Here is a 17,059-nt window from a genome sequence, read left to right on the forward strand (position 1 = left end):
CTGTTTCTGCCATGAACATCTTTGTAGGTTTTATTGCATTTCATGTGGATAGTCTGAATTTTTCACACTTCATTAAATTTTGATAATCTTGTGTCTCTGTTCAGTCAGTCACCAAGATGTTGGCCACCTACCTGAGCCGCTTCTCTGCCATCGCCGACAACAAGATCAACTGCGGTCCAGTCCTCACGTGGATGGAGGTATCTTCTCATCGGCTGCATGCTCACACTTACTGTCAGTTATTCAGTCTCTAGAGAAGACCCCATTAAGATTAATTAATATTTAATACTCACTATAAATATTCAAGTAGTTCAGTTGAAGAAGCAGTTAGACATATATTTGGGAAATAGGCTTATTTGCCCTGTAGGCTGATGAAAACCATTATTAAATACAGCTAAAGGCAATGGACATTATGGTCACACCAACATGTAGTGTTTCTTTGTTGAGTTTTAGACAGATGCCCCATACTTTTAGTTTATACCATAGACTGTATAGATAATAGACGTAGTATCCGTGATGTCGCCCATCTGTTTCTGAAGCGCTGCTTTGAGGCCAATCGGCGGCGGCAACCATATTGGAAATGTTGAACTCAACATAACTGCTGTCAAACGAGTGTGACGTAAAGAGGCGGACTTTGAGCCTCCTCGCCAACAGCTACAGTATTCCCACCTGTCAATCAAGTCAGCTGTGCCTCTCGTTATGGAAAACTTGTAATCTTAATACCTTCGAAAATGCTGTGTTCACCCCCCCGTACAGTGTGTGCCGATCCAGAAATGAGCTATCCAGACTACACTCGTTTTTTGTACCAGGCTGTAAACATGTTCATTTCTGCTATAAAGATTGACTTTTTGGATTTCTGCATTGGCTTCAATTTTCACAGCCTGAGGTTGCAGCTTGGTTTTTACATAAGCAGCTGTATAATATGTCACTGTTTGGTCATTGAGCATTTCAAATAAATTGAAGCCAGATGTTTCTCCCTGCTTCTAGTCTTTGAGCTAAGCTCTGCCAACATGTTGAAAACTTTGGTAAGAATGTCTTTATCTTTTAAATACAAATCTCATTCTATTATTTCTTATCTCTAGATTGATAACAAGGGGAACCATTTATTAGTCTCTGAGGAAGCCTCAATCAACGTTCCTGCCATCGCCGCCGCTCACGTCACCAAACGTTACACAGCACAGGCCACAGATGAGTTGACCTTCGAGGTCAGTTTCACCGGATATTTCTGATCCCATCATAATGATCATTTTTAGGGTGCGTGTGATTGGACTTTAATCTAATCATCCCACTCTTTTTGATGCAGGTGGGGGACATCGTGTCAGTCATCGACATGCCTCCTAAAGAAGATACCGGCTGGTGGAGGGGGAAACATGGCTTCCAGGTACACCATCTGCTCTGCTCCATTCACATTGAGGTTTTATAAGAACAACAGCAAGCATGATGTTCGTTATGAATAATTCACAGCAATGGAAGGACAACTTGTCTCCTCTTCCAGTGCTAAAAAAGTTGTCTTTCAAAACTGTGTCCTACGCTTCAGATGTGTGCCATGTTTCTAATTGAAATAGAAGGTACACAGGGCTTAGTCACAAAGGGGATTTAGAGTGAGGAAGTGGGTAAATACTTTGGTATAGGAAGCTGTGGAGAGATATGAAGCTTTGGGGGATTGCTGGTCTGCCTCACCAGTGTTCTTAGACATACAAATCAGACTATACCACATTCTTTAGAAGTGCATACAAATGTTTGCCAGCTTAAATCCACTCCTACACAAACAGCTCCTACTTGGATCAGCAGAGCCGCACAGGGATGCATCCTAGAACTTAAAGTTATAGTATTTCATCGATTTTTACTAACTGCTTAAAATAAGATCTGTGGTTGACACACACACACACACACACACACACACACACACACACACACACACACACACACACACACACACACACACACACACACACACACACACACACACACACACAAGAGATTTCGTTTTTTGTTATTGACGTAGAACACATAATTTAACACCTACCTTTAGAATATCACACTTTAAAAGGGGTCGTAAGCAGGAGGCTAAATGAGAAGACAGAGGTTGAGGGAAGATTTTGAAGCCTTGTGGTGATGACATCAAAGTCATGTAGCCACAGGGTAGTTCATTCATAACCAAAGCCTTTGCTTTTTACTTTCTCTTGGTTCAAATATGTTTAAAAAATACAAAAGTGGGATTTTTTTTTGAGAATTGAATCGCAGAACAACATTTATCAAGTATCCTGAGGTTTGTTCGCCACAGTGTTAATTGTTCTGCAATAATCCAAAGTACGTTGAAAATATAATTCTAATTAGCCTACATCAAACACACACATTGTCCATACCACAACATTAAGGGCTCTACTGGCTAACCACTAACTAATAGTTTTTTGTTTTTTTTAAAATACTTTATTTTAACTTTTTTGTTATATAACAAGACAAGAAAACAGACAGACAAACCATAATAAAAAGGAAGGAAAGTAATAGGCACGCACATAATTGGAATGGAAAGCTATCAAAAGACAAAAAACAAAACAAAAGAACAAACAGACAGAACAAAGAAAATATACATACATATATGCCCACACTGCCATTTAACAGTAAGGTGAGATACCACTAACAAATAGTTGATTGCTTTATTGATTTGCTGGGTGAATATTTGCTAGCAGCCTATGGGATATTTGATAAGATCTGTTATTGTAACTGCTGGTTCAAGACCTGTATGAAAGAATGTCTCTTGTGGGGGGCAAAAAGCAGGAAAAAATGATACAAATTGTAACATTAATTAATCATGATACAAGAGATAAACAATCAAAACAGGAGCACAAATAATAAACATGTAAAATGTGTTATGAGCTCCAGGGAATTTATACTACGTGATAAAAACACACTTTGGTTCCACACATTCTTAAATTGAGATCTCTTGAGATAACTCCTCGTTTTTTTAAACAATAGCAAAAAGAACCTTTTTTTTTGTCCTTGCCGCTGAGTGACACCTTAAGATGCTTTCCACAAACCATCTATTTTCAGCCTGAGGCAGCACGTACCCTCATGCTCACTGACCTATTTCTGAACCTCCTTCAACACCCCCACTGGTCTTTTGAACTTACAAGTGTTATCATCGTCTCTGACTCTCCTCTTCCCTTCGCTCAACCTCTCCTCTCTACTCGCAGGTTGGTTTCTTCCCCTGTGACTGTGTTGAGCTGATAAATGACAAGATTCCCCCCAGCGTTCAAAGCTCGGTGCCAAAGCCAGGTACTCTCCGGCATGTGTCTGTCCTCCTCCTGCCTGATGATTTATTTAAGTCTTGCTCTAGGGATGTGCGACGGATTGATTTAAAGTGGCTGTTATGTGTGTGTGTGTGTCTCGTCTTAATCAGTGTGTAAGAAGCATGGGAAGCTAGTAACCTTCCTGAGGACTTTTATGAAGTCACGACCGCCTCCTCAGAAGTTGCGGCAGCGTGGGATCCTCAAAGAGAGAGTGTTTGGCTGTGACCTGGGGGAACATCTTCACAACCCGGGACATGAAGGTAAATTATTTTTTACAATGTCTCCTTTTTTTTCAATTTCTCTCTTATTTTCCGTCGTGGCACTCTTACCTGCCGGCGGGCCACACCAAAATATTTTCATTTATATTGCAAAACCCTGAGATGGGATTACCCAGTGAAGCTCCTGCCTGTATCGGGATTCGTGATGCACTGTTGTGATGTTTACTGTGAATTGAGTCCAGGGTGTGAATAATTGCTTTATGTTAGCCAGCAGGATGCTTTTCTGCAGAGATCTTTGAAGATTTGCAGAAAGATGCAGATTTATTTGAGTTTTTCAGACCTGATAAACTGCTTGTAGTCTCAGCAGAGGAAAAACTCATATCTTTTTCGACTACACTGTATATGTAATAATGCAGATTTTTAGATTAAAGCTTTATGGATATTCCAAGAATATTTTATTGACCAGTGATTCACAGCATTGTTTTTGCCTGTGACCTCTTGCATGTAAGTGCTGTTTGCTTGCACTGTGATTGCCTCAGGTTGTTTATGTCATTCTATGGCAGTAGATACATAGCAGCAGACACCGAGGTCATAACCTCAGTGCTACAGTCAGCAAACAAACAAAAAAACCTGTTATTTGATCGGTTGATTCTATTGTTTTTTAATAATGTATTTGAATCACATAATATTTGGCAATCAAAAAGAGCACCAAACTACGGAAGCCCTAAAAGGACATCATTAAATACTTTTTTTTTTCTCTGTTTTCTCGAGATAACAAGTAGATTTTCTTGAGAAAACAAGACTTGTTTTCTATCATTTATCTCGTTTATCCAGCGAACGAAGCTCGTTTTTTGTGTTTTTGATCTTCAACCTGTAAGATAAATGTCTCTAAACAACATTTATTTTCATTCTTTACTGAGGCAAAATTTTCTAAACAATGTTTGAGAAAAACAAACAAAAAACAGTTAAAGAAACTGAATACAGGCCTTTCCTATTACCCGAAGTTACTCTTTACCATATGTATAAAACTGCTGCTTTTATTTTTAGTATGGAAGCCCTAAAAGAACATGATTAAACAAAATTGTATTTTCTCCGTATGCTCAAGATCTTGACTTATTTTTCTCATTATATCTCAGGAAAACAAAGCTTGTGATCTTGAGATAACGAGAAAAATAAGTCGAGATCTTGAGAAAAAAAGTCAAATTAACTTATGTCGAGAAAACAGAAAATAAATGTATTTAATCATGTCCTTTTAGGGCTTCCGTACCAAACTAAAAAAAAATGTAACTCTTGATTTAAAGCTATGATCTTGGCGTTCGTAAAAATCCCTGCCAAGACAGTTGCTCAGGTAACAGGGAAGTGTTGAAACTGTGGTAAATTTCTTTGAATTTTGACTTCATGAGAAAGAATCCTGAATCTGAAATGGCGCTCAAGTCAAAGTACTTTCAGTATTTTCTTTGAGTGTTCTGAAAAGCACTATATAAATAAAATGAATTATTATTATTATTATTAAAAATGTAGTGATCATAATGCAGAATGGCCTTTCACAGGGCTGTATTATCAAATTTTTTTCCCTCTCTCTTCTCACTCATGACATCACACCAGACTTTTGGCTATAGTAATTACTCCGTAAAGAGCTTATCTAATAAGACACTTTGTATACTTCTGGGCAGATTAGTAACATAGTGCAGCATTATGTTATATTAGATTAGTGTACAGATTCCCCCGCGAATCCGGCAAGCAATTTGTGTGGAAGTGTGCTGCTGTCTTATAGCAGCCATAACTGTGGTGGCTACTCTGGAGCTGCTGCCTGCTGAGAGAAACAGCAGCATATGGAGTTGGAATACAAATATAAGACAGCTGCTGATGAAGGTATCTTAGTGAAGTGATCCTAAGATTATTTAGATTTGACATATTTCACAGCAACAGCCTTATTACATGATCTGCCACATAATTGTGATGAAGTGCTGGGTAATGAAACATTATTCTACTAGCTAGTTAGATTATTAAATTAACATCTGTGTTAATGCTTCACAGACTAGTAGCTTCTACATATATATTTGTATAGATATTGAGTAAGCTCCCTTTTTTATTTGCTAATGGTCTGTAATGATTACATGCTGCTTAGTCCTTTGTGCAGTGAGTGAATCTATAAGAAGTGTGCAGGATCTCATACAGGACTCTCAACAAAGTGAGGGTTTGTGTTTTGTGCAAAGTTAACAAAGTTAAAGGTTGTCTCGACTTTCAGAACAGCTGAGCGCTCCACAGCTTCCTGATGTCATCTGCATCGCTGTTAATTAAAAATAAAGTCATAAATAAAGTTAAAGGTGAACATAAACATTGATCGCTTCTCAGAACATTGCATTAACCTGATGACTTCTGAGGTTATCAGGTACTGGTCTGCTTTCAGTCCCAAGAGTCAGAACGAAACATGGTGAAGCAGCGTTTAGTCATTCTGCACAACATATCTGGAACACACTCCCTGAAAGCTGTAGGTCTGCTCCAACTCTCACCTCTTTTAAATCCAAGATTAAGACTTTTTTATTTGCCACTGCCTTCCTATCTTAGCTCATTTTAACCCACTTTAAATTGAAATTTTAATGTAATTTTTAATATATTTCTAATTTCTTTTCTGTTTAATTATATTTGCCATTTTAATTGGGTTCTTTTATGCCTGTCTGAATGTTACCAATGCTTTTAATGTTTTAATGTAAAGCACATTGAGTTGCCCTTGTGTATGAAATGCGCTACACAAATAAAGCTGCCTTGCCTTAATTCTTACGGATAATATTTGAGACACCATCGCTGTCATGGCGGCTTGTTAACTCTTAAGAATTAGTCTGTGTTCAAGCAGCATTATATTTGATTAGATTACATATACTTTACCATATCATATCAGCATATATATATGCTTACTTTCAGAGTAATCAGAGTAGCTAATAAAGTACAAGCACAAAAGAGATGGGAGGACAAGTCATCGGAAATATATTTTCTAATGTAGCTATGAATCAGCTCATGATCTCTATTTTGAGACCACATCTAGGAGCCACAGGTGACAGAACTGACATAAGATTTGAGTAGAACTTAAAAAGTGTAGACTCCACTTAATGTGTTGTATCATGATGAATTCTGAATCCCATGGAAGGACAGCAATAGGGAAACAGGTTGAGCCTGTGTGAACAGAAACTTGATGTGACTGTCTCCTGTAGTCCCACAGGTTGTGAAGAGCTGTGCTGAATTCATTGAGAAAGTCGGAGTGGTGGATGGAATATACAGACTGTCTGGGATCTCCTCGAACATCCAGAAATTGAGGTTTGTACCTCATTTTGTTCAAAATGTTAACAAATTTTGCCTGAAGTAATGTTCATTTGTTTAAAAAGACAGACAACGTTTGGGAAGTGAAACAAAATTCGGACAAATCGGTTTGACTTCATGGGCTGACCTGACACACTGGCAGGAAACAGTAGAAGAAATAAACAGAAAGTAGAAGTACAAATGGTCTGGGACTGTAAAGCTCACCATTATCATGATGGATATGCTCTCGATGTTTTGTTTTTTGAGCTGCTTCTTCTGAAATCCATCAAACACAAATTGATTCAAGCTGTGCGGCCTTGAATAGCCTAATGATTTTCACGTCTGATTTATGCCTGCCAGGAGGAATTAATAAAACAAACTTTCACATGCAAGATAAATTCGGAGCCTCTTAGTAGAATGGGGTGTTGACAGTCCATCAAAAGGGATTGTCTCGCATGAAAAACTTGTTGACCGTTGCCACATCACATGTCAGAGATATAAGAAATGATTCATGTGTGATGACTGGTTTAAGATTTGCTAAATTTATACTTACTAAGATTATTGAAGGAGCATCTTTGCATGTGTTGCCCCAGTTGCAAAAATATTCATCTTTTTTTGTCTCTTGATTATTTTTGGGCTTGTAGCTTTTATTGGATAGACGGGAAATGTGGGAAGAGAGTGGGGGATGACATGCAACAAATCCTGTTGGGACGGGGAATCAATCCTACAAGCTGTGACGAGGACTATAGCCTCTGTACTTGGGGCACCTGCTCCCTCAGCTGAGCTAAACTGGGGACCTCAGAATTATTTTTAAAAAGAGAAAGCAGAGAATGCTTCTGATTAAAAAGAGAGATAAGATCAGAGGTAGATTATGTTGTTAATAAAATGTCCTTGTTTTGCGTTAATACTGGCAGATGGGCAGTAGGATGACTCCCACGCGACTTAATCATTCTGTCTCCTCCTAGGCATGAGTTTGACTCAGAACAGATCCCAGACCTGACCAAGGAAGTCTTCCGACAAGATATCCACTCAGTGGGCTCCCTCTGCAAGCTGTACTTCAGAGAACTGCCGAACCCTCTGCTCACCTATCAGCTCTACGACAGATTCTCAGTAAGAACCAGAGCGAGAGGGGAACTGGGGCAGGGACTTATGCTGGGGATAAGCACTGAGAAGAAAAAAAGCTGCAGAGGACTAATTTCCGGTTACTCCAAGATAATGAAAGACCTGAAGAAACAATGTAAAATTTTAAGCTCTTTTCTAAGTGCCGATAAAACGAGGTCATTGCAATATGCTGAGCTTTCGAAGAACAGCGGGGGATGTTCATCCTAAAACAGAATAGCAGATTAAGTGAGCAGAAACACTGGCTGCTTTGAATATAAAAGGGAAAAAGAGAGCAAGACTGCTAAGGCAGGTCCCTCTACTGTGATTATGAACCCTCTCAGTGATGTGCTCTTTATCCTCTGTCTCCACAGGAGGCTGTGTCTGCTGCCACGGATGAGGAGAGGCTGGTCAAAATCCACAATGTCATCCAGCAGCTGCCTCCTCCACACTACAGGTCAACACTAAAGCTCACTGTTGCACTCTGGTGGCTTTATTGGGGATTGTTTGATTTACTGGAAAAGAGAGTGAAGCTTCAAAACAGCAGAGAATGTCAATGCTGAAGATAATGTTTTGCTTTCTTTATTAGATTTGGACTTTGTGCATACAGATGGACGACGGGTTTCACTCATTGTGTACAAAAATGAAGCCAAAATAACACCTTGACAGGTGCTGACATCTTATGCATTTGAGGCCCGTGGCTGTGCAGTGATGATTGGCTCTCTGAGTCTCTGTATTGATGTCACTTACTGATAAAAGATCCCTCAGGTCTACACAGCATACAGCAAAACAGCTGTTGTAGCGTCCATCTTTTTATACAGTCCATGGATTTGACCCGGATTTGATTGGAAGCCAAAAGTGTCAGTTTGATCAAATCTTAGTAAAGCACAACATTTCTGTTTAATGACATCTATGTGAAGTGACAATAATTCCACTAATTCCTGGAGGCACTGAACTCACCAGTGACTAAACCAGCAAGCACTGTGGAGGATAACAGTGTTGTCAGACCCTGTTTTTGCTGTCTAATAGGACATATTTTGAACTTTACAGTATATACAGTATATATTAAATTTTGGCCTGTTTCTGTCACCAGGACTCTGGAGTACCTCATGAGACACCTCTCCCACCTGGCCACCTTCAGCTCCACCACCAACATGCACACTAAAAACCTGGCAATTGTCTGGGCTCCTAACCTTCTCAGGTGAGCTATCACTGTGGCTGCATGCAAACTGAAAAAGATAGCACCTGTCAGTGTCTACATTGCTGTCTAGCATTTCTGTGACAGTGAACTGGAGCATGTCTCAGTGGTGCAGAGCTGTGAAATAGGTTGTTCCGTACTGTAACTGTGTTTCAGGTCCAGACAGATCGAGTCGGCCTGTTTTAGTGGCACAGCAGCGTTCATGGAGGTCCGGATCCAGTCTGTGGTGGTGGAGTTCATCCTAAACAACACCGAGGCTCTCTTCAGTCCTAAACTTAATGCCATCATACGGGAAAGCACAGGTGGGTTTAAATGGAAACAACATCTCACATGGCATGAGTACATGAGCTGTACATATCTCTGATGCTCTCTAAACACCCTTATTTTAGGTAACAACACCTTATCCAGACCCAAGTCCCTTCTGGTCTGCTCCCCATCCACCAAGCTACTGTCTCTGGAGGAAGCCCAGGCCCGCACTCAGGCACACCTCAGCTCCCCAGCCACCACACCTTCCCTCTCCCACAGTGACTACATCGAGGTCGGGGAGGGACCAGGGGCCCTGCTCGGAAAGTTCCACACCGTCATTGAGCTCCCCATGGAGAGGTATTTATCAGTCCCCCTTCGGTTATTATACATGCTGTTCGGCTTCTTGATGTAATGCATCCTTTTGATCAGGTATTAAATTGTTTTGCATGTTTGCAAAAGTTGTTGTTTAGATTTTAAAACATGTCACATGTAAGGATTACTTGCTTATTTTTTCTGTTGGTCTGAAAAAATGTAAGCATTTGAAAACCCTGTGTTGCATGAGGGATTTCTGAAATGTCAGTCACTAAACCAATAACTATATAAAAAAATACTTTCAACAATTGTCAGTTGTAGCCTTGTTGTTATTTTTCATCATTTTGTTAATGGTGCTCGTTTAATAAAACTGGCACTTTTGTTACGAAGGTTTTGTTTCTGTGTTGCAGCACTAAGCGGCCTCCTGCCAAAGCTAAGAAGTCTCCTGTGGGGAACTGGCTCTCCTTTTTCCACCTGGGCAAGTCCCAGTCTGTATCCAAACGTAAACTGAAGCGACACCCCAGCGAGCCTAACGAGATAAAGAGCATCGCACTGCCAGGTCAGATCACTGCTGCTGTTACATAGCCAGAAAACTTATTTGGTTATTCCTTTCAGAGCTTCTGTCTGGACTTTTTAATGGATTTAAGCTTGTCAGTTTATTCCAATTAACCTGATGGATGAATGTTTGGGGCATGTTCTTGAGGGTGATGATTCAATTTATTGAGAAATGTAATTGGATATGAAAACATTTGCAGGTGGAAGAGGAGATAGCGGCACGTTACGCTCCACCAAAAGCGAGGAATCTCTCACCTCTTTGCACAATGTTGAAGGTAATGATTAAAATCATACAACTTGCACACTGAAAATGGCACCCAGTTGTTTTCATTATCTATTGTTTTATAGACATAATGTTGCATTTTTCTATTTTCATTCCAGGAGAACCTCCAGGTTACCGCCCGCGCAGACCTCATTCAACTAGTGAGGCCCATTCTGCCTTCTGTAAAGACGACCTACGTAGACCCAAAAGTAGAGAGGACCACAGAATTCACCAACTGAATAAGAGTCATGATGGTGTTGATAGTGTCCGCACTACTGCGTGTATTTCACCTCCACACCAAGAGGACGATCTGGATCTTTGTCCACCTGCTGCAGGCATTTTTAGTTTGGACTTTGACCCCATGTCTTTTCAATGCAGCCCACCCTCAGGGACGCCTGGGCTGCAACACAACAAAGATGGAAATAAATGGAGGAAGAGTGCAGGGTGCTCAAGTGAATCAGAGCCCATCTCCTCTCCAAACAACAACATTAGCTGCTCTCCGTCTCCAGATATCAGCCCGGTTCTCATGCACAATAAAAGTGCGAGGAAGATTACCTCCAAGCCGCTTTCTCCGAAACTCAGGAAGAAATCCCTAAAAACCCAAGCAGATGTGCAGAACCCATCTGCCTCTCCTCCGCCTCTTCCTTCTTCTTCGCCACCTTTGGAGAGGCATGAAGCTCAACTGGCAGATGGAAAAGAGCGGAGAGGGCCATTCCCGCACTGCAGTCCTCTCAGCACGGCAAGCCAGGCATCAGCTCTGACCGACCTCAGTCAGTCTGCTCAGAACCTGCCTGATCCAGGTCAGTGCCACTCTTCTGTGACATCTTACACATCATTTAATACATATAGTTAGAATATATTAAAATAATAATGCATTCTCTAGATTCTTATGAAAGCTTTTGTGTCTTTCCCCATCATGTCTTACCATAGCTTTGTTTGTCCTGTCATACTGTAGCGTTGTTTGTCTTATCCCTCCCCAGGAACAGATAGACTTATGAGTTCAGTATCTGTTCTCCCTCCTCACCCTCCCTTGACGAGTGCTGCCCGCAAGTTGGCTTTGGCTCTTGCTGAATCTGCCCAGAAGGCCAGCAGTGGGTCCCAGAGAAGAAAAGACGTCCCATCACGCCCTCACCAGAGACCAGAAGCTGCTTACACTGAAGAGAGACCGCCAAGGCCTTCAGTTCTGGATCTCAAAGTGTATCCCCAGGAGTACTGTGGCCATCACGGCCCCTCTGCTTCCCAGTGGCAAAAATCCGTACATAGCCCTGTGGAGAGCCGCCGCTGCCCTCATCCAGTTCATTTCCTGCCTGCACACCTTGACTCTCAGCCGTTACAGGTCGCTGAAAGACAGGAAAGCATGTGCAATTTCACCCCTAATGTGAGTCCGCTCGGGTCAGGGAGCTTGGATGAAGGCAGTGCAGAGAGGAGGGGCGGTAGAAAGGAAAAAGACCTCAGAGATGTTACAGAAGCAGAAACAACCTATCAGAGTGTTGGTGTTTCAACGCCGACCCAACCAGTCTGCTCAGCTGAGAGTCCGTCAACCTCTCCTGTTTATGTGAACACAGACTCTGTCAATGTATTTAACTTCCGGGCTATTCTGGCAGAGACCTCCATGCCTGCCTCAATCGAGGAGGTCCTTCCGCTACATCACTACAGCACAGAGGACGGAAGACCTCTGGGCCTTGTTGATGATTTCTACAGTCATCATCCTCAACATCATCATCATCATCAGCCGTATCAAACCGGACGAATGCCTGCACATCACTGCCCTCGGCCCAATGCTCTGCCACATCACCTCATGGGGCCAAAGAGTTTGTACAGACAGTCCTCTGAAGGCCGCTACAGCACTTTAGGGTTACGACACCCTTTGTCACCTCAGTACAGGCGTCACCATAGAGGGGAACACCTTATCAGAGGTTCCCAGAGGCAACAAAGCCAGTGGCAGAGGTCAGAAGATAGAATAATGAGGCATCCGGCCATCCGGAGGGCTCGCTCCTTCCATGCCCCTCAGATTAGTCACTACGAGCTGGCGGAGACAGAAGTGCTGCCCCCTGACACCATGTTTTATGTTGAGCAGACAGCAAGCCAGGAGGCGCCCTATCAGAGGCTGATTCAAACCGGCATCCAGCCCGTCCGCTCGCACTTTGAGAACCAACGCTCTGACTATCGTTATAACCCCTACTCTGATGTGAACCCAGTAGATGTTGCCCACTACTATGTAGAGCCAAGCCAGCAACAAGCTTTCCAACACAATCAGTCTTACACAGTGCGATCCACTAGGGATGGTGGACAACCAGAATACTACAACTACTCTCCTCAACATGTCCCTCCTGCAAACAGGGAGTTTTACATAGAAAGCAGGGACACCGTGGTTTATGAGGCCAGAGATGCAGAAGTGTTTGAAAGAGTTGTGTATCAACCAGTCAAGCAGGAGAGTAAATCCAGACATAAAAGTACACGTCCTGTTGTGTCACCTCTTGAGAGCCCTGAATCACCGATTGATACAAGAAACAGAGACATAATGCACACAAGAAGCAAGTCGGACCCTGGAAACGCCTGCCTCCTCTCCGCAAACAGGGCAGAGAAGGAAAATGTTGAAGTTGATGTATCCCCAACATCCCCCAGGTCTCACCAGGAGGAACTCACTCGGCCGCATTATAGCCACCGGTCAAGTGCTGACCCCAGAAAGTCCAGACAGAGTCACATCCAAGAGAGATCCTCACGACAGCCACCTCTTCGGAAAATTCCTTCGCTTCCAGAAAGGAGTTGTCCCAACCCTAAGAACATGGAGCACAATGACAGAAGCCAAACACGAGGTCATGACCAAGATCGACTAATGATGACCAATGCTGTCAACAGCTACTCTGGTCTAGTGAAACCCGGCATCCTCAGGAGACCAGGGAGGTCGCAGAGCACCAGAGAGCATCGACACTACTATCATCACCACGCCAAATCCCCTCAAGATCCTGAACATCTGGGATCCTTTTCTTCTCAGCCCACCAGAAGGACTCAGAGCACTAAAGTCAGGCCCACACAATATGACCACATGGAGGGGTATTACGCAGCTCCAAGACCCAAAGCCACAAGATCCAGTAAAGCTCCAGCCGGATATTTGCCTGGCCCAGGATGCATGTCTCCCCGCGGGCAGAGACTGCTGTCCAAGGCTCTGGGTCATGAGGCTTTTTATCATGCTGCACTGAGATCGGAGGCCGGGGTCTACGAGTGAGTCTGACCACTGGTTTTATCTGATTCTACAATGGGGCCAAAGGAGAACAGCACTTTATCCTCTGCCAGACCAACAGACTGTTGTGTTAGGAGTGTGTTTGTTTTAACCTTCAGGAGATGCTAGAAAGTGTGAAGTGAGCCTGCTGCTGGGACCATACTGTCGCCATCACTGTTAGTTTCATATTTTGCAGTGGCTTTTGGGGAAGCTCAAAGGGAACATGTGAATCAATATGCAGGTATCGTCTTAAGTTTTGTGATTTTAAAGTTACAGTAAGAGAGGCATGTTTGAGAAATATGACGACGTATTTTATTTAATGTCTAAACAACATGAAATGAAAACTAAAGTATTTGGTTTTATTAATATGATTTCAGTGTAGGAATGTGTATAAATTAACATTCATTTTAAATGTATTATATTTGTATAAACAACACACAGCTAACATGTGGCCAATGTACTGTACATTTTGTTTTCTATTCTAGTCTGCTCAGACTTCAACAAGCACTTTTGGGGATAACTGTGTATGAAACACATTGTCTTAACGTGGTGTACATGAAGCCTCTTGATATACAGTATATATTTTTTCCTGCAAAAACAGCTTGCTTTAAATCATTGTTGAAAACTAAATTAGCACTTTTTGAGGGTAAAAAAAAAAAAAAAACAACCTTATGATTTCTAACTTTTCACTTATTTTCCTTATCACACATTGTGTAATGCAATCTTAAAATAACAATGAGTGCTATGATTCCTTTAAGGTCAAAGCTACTGTGGCTAAATATGCTAGTTATACAGTCAATGCAAATTAGCTTATTCGGTACAGTGTATTTTGTATTGCATTGTGGTTTTGTCACTAAATGAACATTTCTTTCCTCTTTTAGGGAACTTTTAACAACGTGTTGTTTTAAATTGGATATGACATTGTTTTATTCGTTAAAGATTCTATTTCAAATCCAAACATGTAGATGAGGATATTATGTTAAGACATGTTAAATGCATTATTTTAGTATCGGTCTAAAAAATAAAGATATATTATATCATTAATTGTGGTTTGTTGAAGTCTTTTGTCATGGGTAATATGTTCTTGGGTTAGTGCTAGGGATGCAATTCTCAGTATTTTCCATAATCGATCTCTTGAAATGATGGTCAATGATCAATTACTTGTTATAAAAGAACTGAAAATAATACTAAATGCTTTTTTTTCTCTGAATCTTATTGCTCAATTATCCACAGCAACATGATACATGTAACTGAAGAGGTATACAAATTGTTAAGCATATTGAATATCAACATGCAGGCTCATAAAAATAAACTTTGGCAACATACAGTCATATAAAATGAGGCTCAAACTACTCAATGTGAAATTGCTGCAACAAAAGAAATGAAGAGAAAAATATTTAAGACTCACAGTGTCCAGTTACCTACCTTCTTGTTGAGAAAATAAGCTTGTCCACATGGTCAGTTGTCTGGAGCCCAACAGGGTCACAATCAGTCCGACAGCAGAAAACACACGCTCAGAAGGCGCTGATGGGGTGCAGAGACACTGGCGTTCCAGATTTGTTTGTCTGGGAAAGATCTCAGCATTGACTTTCCACCAGTCTGTCGGCTTTATATCCAAAGGTGCAGTGATACCCTGTAAAAAGTTCTCAACCTTCATGTCCATGCTGTAACATGCGTGACAATCCATTACTCAACGCTTGATTATAAAATATCCCCAGTTAGCACGAAATTTTCAGTTTTAGACTTGATTTTATTGTCAGACTTTTTTTCTTCCAATCCTGGCAAAACCCAAATCACCCACAATGCAACGAGTACCAGTTATAGATTGAGGCGAGTCATGCTAGTAGCCATCAGGTGTGGACCCCAGAAGTTCAGCAGGCACATTTATCTTTATCTATCTGATATTTTTATTGTAAAAGTTGTGGATGAATAAAACCAACACTGACTCATTACGACATTTAAGGTATGCAGGTTTTTTTTAAAGATAGCTAACAATTTGCAACCCTTCTTATAGCCCAGTGAGTCAGCAAACTGCTACTGCCGTCATGACTTTGTAGCAAAATAACACAGAAGTATTCTTTTAATGTTTCATATTTCCACTTATCAAGATCATAAGGTACTTCTCTGACTCTGAAAACACCTTGAGGACAATGGTAGGTGGTTTTGAACACCTTTCTGGCTTTATTATCTTTAACCAAGCTTATGGTTCCCCTTCTGTTAGCTTAAACGTATGCTAATTCATGAGCAGGCTGGTGAACACAGTTTTTTGCACCTCTAAAATTATGAGATTTCTCTAGATGTACATAGTAAGCCCTACCTTCCCCATGGAAGCACAACTGTATGATAGTCCACTAGACAGACGTCAAAGAAGGGAACATGTCTTCCCATTTCATCTTGTAGTTAATCATCTTGTGACCTGACGACCACGAGGTCGGATTTGTTTGAGACTTGCAGATCTGTCATTGCATCTTGTTTCCACCAGGTGGCACTGTAGCACTGCAGACATGTGAAAGATCATATTTCTTTCTAGGGAGATCATAGACCTTGATTTGCTTTTCAGTTGCCTCGTATCTGTCCAGAAATGTTGCACAAGATCTCCTCTATTTCATTTATTGTTTGTTTTTCTTTTGGATTTCCAGGTAATATGTAAACAATGTGAGATTAATATAGAAACAGTTATTCAATGTGATAAATCCCCCCACTGACTATGGTAGTGACCTCAGCTGTAGATGTCTTGTCTGAAAATGAGACTACTCCTACCAGAAACATAAGCCTGTTGCTATAGAAAGCTCATTCAATCACGGTTTCAAGTGAGTTGAGTGGCGAGAGGATAATCAGAGGGAATCAGCAAAGGTTGTCCAAAGTGCCTTGGGGAATTGTTTTGTTGGAAATTATGAAAGTGTGTCGTCGTCCCCCCCTACCAGTTTAAAACATCCTTCCATTCACAGCTGACTGAAAGGCTCGGCCTGTAGTGAAAAATCATTAAGAGAGACTTCAGACTCAAAGCTATGTCTCCTGGCAGCTCTGGAGCATTGCTCCTGGAGCAGTGAGCCATTGTTTATTCATCGCCGCATTGGCATTCAAAGTGCATCCTCACTGTTCTCTCTCATAACCAACAAGTTGCAATTTTTATGCATGTGAAGGTTGAAGGCAAATTATTTATGGGAGACTGGACCTGAGGAAAAAGAACGGCCTCTGGCAAAATGGTTTACGTTGAGAGCAATCCCTTTTCCATAGGCTATTGAATTCGCCAGATCACACGAAGATATGCATGTATTATTCAGCGTTTCAGAAAGAGAATTGTTGCCCTGCTAGACAGCCATCTGCTTTTCGGACATTGTGATGCATTTGAGACATGCCACCTTTCAG

The 17,059-nt window shown here is 41.4% G+C and overlaps 1 protein-coding gene and 1 long non-coding RNA gene across 2 annotated transcripts in view; one reads left to right on the top strand and one right to left on the bottom strand.

The window, feature by feature from the left end:
* Positions 1 to 14,734, top strand: part of arhgap32a (Rho GTPase activating protein 32a) — a 30,819-nt gene extending 16,085 nt beyond the window's left edge. The window contains exons 8-22 of the mRNA XM_034701326.1: positions 105 to 197; positions 1,080 to 1,202; positions 1,301 to 1,378; positions 3,192 to 3,273; positions 3,398 to 3,547; positions 6,715 to 6,817; positions 7,765 to 7,909; positions 8,272 to 8,354; positions 8,991 to 9,098; positions 9,252 to 9,397; positions 9,485 to 9,698; positions 10,064 to 10,212; positions 10,409 to 10,483; positions 10,590 to 11,270; positions 11,451 to 14,734. Of these exons, the coding sequence (XP_034557217.1) occupies positions 105 to 197; positions 1,080 to 1,202; positions 1,301 to 1,378; positions 3,192 to 3,273; positions 3,398 to 3,547; positions 6,715 to 6,817; positions 7,765 to 7,909; positions 8,272 to 8,354; positions 8,991 to 9,098; positions 9,252 to 9,397; positions 9,485 to 9,698; positions 10,064 to 10,212; positions 10,409 to 10,483; positions 10,590 to 11,270; positions 11,451 to 13,696 (4,476 nt within the window). The 3' untranslated portion in view covers positions 13,697 to 14,734. The remainder of the gene's footprint in view (positions 1 to 104; positions 198 to 1,079; positions 1,203 to 1,300; positions 1,379 to 3,191; positions 3,274 to 3,397; positions 3,548 to 6,714; positions 6,818 to 7,764; positions 7,910 to 8,271; positions 8,355 to 8,990; positions 9,099 to 9,251; positions 9,398 to 9,484; positions 9,699 to 10,063; positions 10,213 to 10,408; positions 10,484 to 10,589; positions 11,271 to 11,450) is intronic.
* On the bottom strand, positions 62 to 16,148 carry LOC117825465. The gene is made up of 3 exons (XR_004633848.1): positions 16,008 to 16,148; positions 15,116 to 15,323; positions 62 to 247 (listed from the first exon to the last, which is right to left on the bottom strand). It is a non-coding gene; the product is annotated as an uncharacterized LOC117825465 (long non-coding RNA).
* Positions 16,149 to 17,059: the final 911 nt, after the last annotated feature.

Source organism: Notolabrus celidotus, chromosome 14 (assembly GCF_009762535.1).
Source record: "Notolabrus celidotus isolate fNotCel1 chromosome 14, fNotCel1.pri, whole genome shotgun sequence".
In the NCBI taxonomy this organism is placed as follows: domain Eukaryota; kingdom Metazoa; phylum Chordata; class Actinopteri; order Labriformes; family Labridae; genus Notolabrus; species Notolabrus celidotus.